This window comes from Otolemur garnettii, unplaced genomic scaffold (assembly GCF_000181295.1).
Source record: "Otolemur garnettii isolate 467f Iridium unplaced genomic scaffold, OtoGar3 scaffold00015, whole genome shotgun sequence".
In the NCBI taxonomy this organism is placed as follows: Eukaryota; Metazoa; Chordata; class Mammalia; order Primates; family Galagidae; genus Otolemur; species Otolemur garnettii.
In genome coordinates, this window is record NW_003852410.1 from 29,877,669 (window position 1) to 29,885,189 (window position 7,521).

The following is a 7,521-nucleotide window of genomic DNA, read 5'->3' on the forward strand; positions in this document are numbered from 1 at the left end:
GTCACTGGTTAGTTCTAAACTCTGCTTCTGAGAATTGTGTAATTCTTTTTCTTGCCGTTGCAGTTCTGATGATAGCAAAACATTTTCCTTTTTTAGCGAATGACATTCAGTTTCCAACACATTCCATTCCTTTCTCAATTTCTCTAGTTCACCTGAAATAGTCCCAAAACGTATTTTTAATATAGGAATATAACTTCTATAATTATTCAAAGGATAAAAGAAAATAATTCAGAGAAGAACATACTAACTCTTTTTCCACATGCACATACTCACTTAAAAGCACATAGATTTTACAAGGTTACTCTTTGATTCCTGTTACTTTGAATCCACACCTCAAGGAAGTTCTATCATCTTGAACTTGAGTAATATTTTCTTCACTCCAATTTTACAAGACAAATAATTTTTTCGTAGTATTTAAATAAAATATAAAATTATAATTTTTTCCAAAATTTATAGTGGAGCTGTAAGATCTAAAGAATGTGTTTTTAGCCCCAGCACAGAAACAATGCTTTATACAACCAATTTCCATCAAGAAAAAAAAAAAAGCCTTGATGGTTGTGTTGTACAAGTTAAAAAGTTATCTCCACAAGTGTGAAAGGAATTGGAATAAAAAAAGTTACCATTGTCAAAAGTTGAGAGCTTTATGTAAAGCTCTTAACATTTACTCACCTTGTAATCTTGTTGTTTCTTCTCTCTGCTGGTCCTCACACTGTTGACATCGAAGCTGAAAACTGTTTTGCAGATTTGTGATTTCTTTCTCATACTCAGACGCTGCTTTCCGCCACCGCTCAAGCTCAGCTCTCACCTTCTTAAGCTCTTCTTGTAAAGAAGCAATGTCAGTGTCCCGCTCAGAGGCAGCCTTTTCTGCCGCTTGATGAAGGAGCAAAATTTCATCTCGGGCACTAAGCAATTCATCTCTAGTGCTTGTGATTTCACTGTCCTTCTCTTCCCGGAGACTCTCAATATCAATGTGTAACCTCTGCAGTTGAGCTACAAAAGTATAATTACCCATCATTTTTTTTGGCCCATAGGAGTTAGAAATAAAAGAATAGCTCATATAGAATTGCAGCTACTGCACAGCCCAAGCTGTCAGAGCTGTTGTTTAAACTGTCTAAGCAGGCCAGACATGATGGCTCATGCTTGTAATCCTAGCACTATGGGAGGACAAATGGGCAGACTGCTTGAACTCAGGAGTACAAGATCAACCTCAGCAAGAGTGAGATCCTATCACTACTAAAAATAGAAAAATTAGCTGGGAGTTGTGGCAGGTGCCTATAGTCCCAGTTACTCAGGAGGCTGAGATAAGAGGATCACTCGAATCCAAGACAAGAGGATCCCTGTGAGCTATGATGACGCCATGGCACTTAACTCAGGGCAAGAGAGTGATACTCTTTCACACACACACACACAAAAAAAAAAAAAAAAGAAAAAGAAAAAGAAAAAAAAGAAATACATGCTTGATGCAGAAAATGTCAAAATACAAATAACTGAAGAGAAAAAAACAAAGTAATCTTTGTTTCCCCCACAAAGAGAAAATTGCTTCTAACATTTTAATATTTATTCTTCTACATTTTTTCGTATGCATTTATACTCATGTACAAATAAACATTAAATAGGGAGCAATCACAATATATATAGTGTTCTCCATCCTCTTGATGACAAAAATCTTCGACCAAAAAATAGTTATAACAATCTCTTTAGACATTTTATGCTGTTCTGTGTTTAATTACTATACACAATACTACTCACAATGTAGTCCTGATGATTTTTCTCAGGTGAAAAGTACATACAGAATTGCTTGGCTGACTGGTAAACATTAATACACATGTGATGTTCTTGATCCATTTTTCTTTTCAAATGTCAATTCGTTAAAGAGGCCTTCTCTGATGATTTATGTAAAAAAACAGTCCTCTAAGGACTCTATGGCCCTTTATTCTATTTTCTTTTCTTTTTGAGCCAAAGCTTCTAGCTGTCGCCCGGGGTACAGTGCTGTGCTGTCACAGCTCACAGTAATCTCCAACTCTTGGGCTTAAGTGATTCTTTCACCTCAGTCTCCCAAGTAGCTGGGACTACAGGCACCCACCACAACACCCAGCTATTTTTTGGTTGGAGTTGTCACTGTTGTTTGGCAGGCCTGGGCTGGATTTGAACCCACCAGCTCTGGTGTCACTTGAACTACAGGTGCCAAGCCCCTTTACTCTATTTTCATTCTTTTTTTTTTTTTTTTAGAGAAATAAAAAAAAAGACTATGTTGCCCTCAGTACAGTGCCATAAAGTTACAGCTCACAGTACTCTCTAACTCTTGGGCTCAAGGAATTCTCTCACCTCAGCCTCCTGAGTAGCTGGGACTACAGGTGCCTACCATAACACCTGGCTATTTTTTTTTTTTTTTTTTTTTGTAGCTGTTAGTGTTGTTTACCAGGCCTGGGCCAGGTTTGAACTCACTAGTCCTGGTATATGTGGTTGGGGCCCTAACCACCGAGTTAGTCTACTCTACTTTCTTTCAAAGCCCTTATTGGACATCACATTACGTATTTATTTGCTTATTGTTTATCTTTTCCAGGAGACTCTATACTTTATATGTATAGGGCCTGTGCTTTGCTCAGTACTGTATCCCTAATACCTGACAGAGTAAACAATCAAGAATCACTGGTTGGATTAATTGGTTGATAAAAATCAATAAATGCTGCCTAACTGAAGGCACTATTTTTAAAACATCTGGTCTTGGCTATCATCACCTAAACTGGAAACAGTTTGTATAAAATCATTCAAGAACTAGAATACTAGTCTTACTTACCATAACACAAAGATACTATAGATAGAAAAAATTCCAAAGGAGAATAATTAACTATAAGAGGATTTAAAGGTCAGAGACGGGGAGGTTATCACATAAACGTTTAAGAAGATATCCTTTAAGTCTGTAGAAAGGATTGAGAGGTAACATGTTCAAAATCTAAAATGGCACAATGGCTAGGAGACGACTACAGATCTGTTAATAAAGTCCTGAAATACATGCTGGCACTACAGGGCACTCAATGATGCCTGGACAAGACAGTTTTAAGCCAAAAGGCAGCACTATGCCACAGAACCTTTAGGGGAAACTGCCTATACATAGCACAGGATGATAGATCAAGTCATATTTATATAAACTAATGTATAATGGCATTAAACTACAATAAGAGTTTAAAGCGTTTTCTGGCTTGGCCCCTGTAACACAGTGGTTATGGAGCCAGCTACATAAACCCAAGCTGGCGGGTTTGAACCCATCCTGGGCCACTTAAATAACAATGACAAGTACAATGAAAAATAGCCGGGCGTTGTGGTGGGTGCCTGTAGTCCCAGCTACTTGGGAGGCTGAGGCAAGAGAATTGCTTAAGCCCAAGAGTTTAAGGCTGCTGTGAGTTGCAATGCCCCAGCACTCTACCAAGGGCAACATAGTGAAACTCTGTCTTCAAAAAAAAAGAGTTTAAAGCATTTTCAATTTAAGAACATACACAGTCTACCTTTGAGATTCAAATTTGATCATAATAAAATTCTAAATTTTTAATAATTCAAAAGTCCTACTCAAAAAATAAGAAAAGAAGACCTCTAAGGACTAGTTTTTCTCTGGAATATTTTTCAGTAAACACCATAGCCTCATACGATGACTTCTCTTCTCTTCTGAACTGTAATTAAGCGTCTATTTATAATTTCTCCCCACTTAACCTCTAAAAGTAAAATTTTAAAATAACACTGGTTTTTTGACAATAAAGGCAAATTAATTTAGCTTTAGGAATTTTATAATGGTATAAGGAAAAAAGATCTCTTCTGGTGTATCTCATAATCATAGCTTCCCAGTACCAGGAGCTCCAGCTTGAAGTAAACACTTGACAGATAAGGATTTTTCTGGTCATTTCTGTAAGGACCTTGAAATACTTCAGACAAAGAAATAGTAAAATGGTGGGTATGAAGAGGTAGCCCTCACCAATAAGAAGGCAATACAGCAACAATACAGCTTTTATACCACGTGGTATATATCATAATTTTTATTGCAATGCAAGTGTATTTCGACATTAGATATCAGCAAGTTAAAACTGCTGAGCTCAGAACAGCTCAAATAAATTTCCCATCCAAAGGTCCTCTGTGTAGTAACTTAGAAAGCAACCCAGACAGTGATTACTAAATCCAAATCTTCACCCTTGCTCTTTTCACTGTAAGTATCTAATATTAAAGTATTACAGAATCTTCCCTTTTATGTGCTTAAAAATAAAGCTCCAAAAGAGCCCAGTTATAATGTGAGGTTCTAAGGAAGAAACAAAGCCGTAACACAGTTCCTTTTGGATCACTAATCACTAATGACCAATGTTCTCAAATAACCTTGGGGTGCTACATACCTTGAAGAACCTGAATTTGTTTAGTGGATTCCTCAACTTGATTTCGATAGGTTTTCCTTTCTTCTTCCAAAAGAGCTAAAAGTGAAACACAGTATATCTACTTTGTGAGTTAATGAAAGTATTCAGCATTGAGTAGCTAGAAATTTCTAAGACATTTTCTCTTAAAGCTTATTGAAAGAAATAAAAGTTAGGCAGTAAGTATCATCAGTACTAGCAAGTTAGATAGTTAAAGATTTTAGGAGCACAAAACAGTAGCTAAGTAATAAACCTATTAAAGGGAGTATGTTTTCTGGACGTTGTATCACGATCACCACATAATTTATATTATTCTTCACATAAAAAGAATTTTTTATAATTGCTAATCGGCATTTTGAGCTAAATACTGAACAAGACAGTTTTAGTAGTATACTAAATACTACTTTTTAAAAAAGTAGTATTAAAATCCTCACATTTACAACTGAGCACATAAGCACTGTAATAACTGCTGACTGCTTATTAAAAATGTTTTTATTATAATTAAATATACTGTATTTTGTCACATATAATGTGCACCATGTTTTTTGCCCAAACTTTCAGGAAAATGTGCCTCAGGAAAGTGGCCAATTTTTAGCTCATGGAGAGACAGAGGGAGACACACATTTGGGGAGGCTAACACTCTTCTAGTAAACATAAACACTGTCCTTTTCCTCTCTCCCAGGAGCCCTTCCCTCCCTGCCACATGAGGTGTGGCAACCTGGTGGGAGCTTCTGAGACCACTCAGCCCTCAGGAAACCAGATGGGTCCCTGGGGTCTATGGGAAAGGGGGGATGGTGCCCGTGGTCCCCTCTGCTGTATAAGCTGCCTTGCCAGCCCTATCACCATCCCCTTCTTCCTACTGTAGCACTTAATGTAGACCACTCTGGCTTGCTCCCACCAGATCCCTGATCCTCCCAGACTGGAACCGGTGGGCCCAGGCAGGAGGGCCTGGGAGGTTTGCATGGCTTTTCTACTCCTAAGCCATACTACCCATGTATAATGTGCATCCTTATTTTCCCCTCAAATTTGGGCAAAGTGGTACACATTATACATGGCAAAAAACAGTATTAGTTATTCCAAAAGGTTGAAATTAAATGAATGCCAATTTTAATTTCTTCAAGAGGCAGGAAAGTAGGGATGTAGTAACAGGAAGTTCTCAGTTTTCTCTTGAGATGTGAATCTTCTTTCTGGTCAGGAAGGCTATTTTAGAGAACATGAATACATTTGGTTTTTCTTCATTTTAAGACTTTTTCAAATACTAACTGACTGCAATCAGATGAGTTAATATGAATGATACAGAAATGTAAATTCTAGGGAATAGAACAGATTCTACTGGCTTACAGCTATCGTGTTTCCCTGAAAATAAGACCTATCCCCAAAATAAGCCCTAGTAGGATTTCTATGCATTTGTTAAATATAAGCCCTACACCAATAATAAGACCTAGTGATGGGTGCATTTCGGTGCAGAGCAGTAAGGAAGACTGGAATACCTTTCATCTGCCACAGTTCCTTTCTCTGAGCCGTTCGCACTTGCGCAGGTGCGCGTGTGGTAACCATGGTTGCAGGCATCCTATTGCGAACGGCTAGAGGAAAGGAGTTCATGCATCACTAGTGCCAGCCCCACCAAAAAGGCTGGCTCCCCCTGTCAGGTTCCAGAAGATGACTTAACTGTATTTGAATAAATGTAGATTGTTGTATTATACTTAGTATTTTACCTATCTTGTACTGAGTAGCTAACATTAGATTTAACTAAAACTTAGAAATTTATGTTTTTTCCTTTTGTTGTACTTTTTTTTTGAGACAGAGCCTCAAGCTGTCACCCTAGGTAGAGTGCTGTGACATCACAGCTCACAGCAACCTCCAACTCCTGGGCTCAAGCAAGTCTCCTGCCTCAGCCTCCCAAGTAGCTGGGACCACAGGCGCCCGCCACAATGCCCGGCTATTTTTTGGTTGCAGCCGTCATTGTTGTTTGGTGGGCCGGACTGGATTTGAACCCGTCACCTTAGGTGTATGTGGCTGGTGCCCTACCCACTTGAGCCACAGGCGCCGAGCCCTTTTGTTGTACTTAATACATAATTCATTATTAAGATGTTTCACTGGTAGAGCTCTCATTCAATCTTCACATCAATAATGTGAAAGTAGAGTAACTGTAATTCTTTTCATTTTACTGCTCTGACATACAAGTTTAGAGAGGTCAAGTGACTGTCTCAAGATCAAATATCTTAAAAATCTGTGGGTCTGGAACAAGATACCATGCCTCTGGTCTCCAAGTTGGGGCCTCAAATTGTATCATGCTGCTTCCATACATCCCCTAAAGAATCAAATAATCTTGATCTCACCTTGAAGTTCAAAGCATTTTTGTTTACTTGCTCTAGCTAGCTCCTGGGCTTCAATCAATTCCTTGCGGAGATGCTGAATTTCTTGTTTTGTCTCAATTTCTGACTGTGAACCCTGCAAGTCATCTGACAAAAACATTTTTATTTTAAAAGCAAGAGTTAGTATCACACTATATAGTCTGTATGATCGACTGGCAATTGCTTTCATGTTTAGAGACATGCACAGTTAACACAGAACAAATGAGTTAAATACAACTTAGAAGCAAACTATAGTAAGTATTTTAGTCATTTTACCTTGGAGAAAGAATATAAACACAGTTAAATATATACATTAGTAATTCATGGTAATGGCACTTTAAAATACATATTTATATATATTAAATTACATATTTTACTCATGGAGAGATTACATAAAAAATTTTCCCTTAGAACTTAATTAGAAATGAAAACTAGGCTAAAAGGTCTCCTATAACCACTCTGTCATCAACATTTTCCCAAGATCACACATATAACAAATACACATTTGCTGAATTATTAAACGATGTAACTTAAGTGGTTTTATTGAAATTAACTCCAGTATCAAATATTCCCCCCCACCTCTTTCCTCTCCAGTCACTTTGCTTATTTTTCATTGTAGTAAACTGTTCTGCTACCGAACATTGACTAAAACAAGCATATCACATAAGCCATATTTTTTTAGTGCACTTTTTTTTTTTTTTTGAGACAGAGCCTCAAGCTGTCCCCCTGGGCAGAGTGCCGTGGCATTACAGCTCACAGCAACCTCCAACTCCTGGGCT

At 37.8% G+C, this 7,521-nt stretch overlaps 1 protein-coding gene across 1 annotated transcript in view; it reads right to left on the minus strand.

The window, feature by feature from the left end:
• Positions 1-7,521, minus strand: part of SLMAP (sarcolemma associated protein) — a 172,316-nt gene that overhangs the window by 17,085 nt on the left and 147,710 nt on the right. Inside the window, exons 18-21 of the mRNA XM_023510665.1 lie at positions 6,728-6,850; positions 4,374-4,448; positions 670-990; positions 35-152 (exon numbers count right to left, since the gene is read on the minus strand). Of these exons, the coding sequence (XP_023366433.1) occupies positions 35-152; positions 670-990; positions 4,374-4,448; positions 6,728-6,850 (637 nt within the window). The remainder of the gene's footprint in view (positions 1-34; positions 153-669; positions 991-4,373; positions 4,449-6,727; positions 6,851-7,521) is intronic.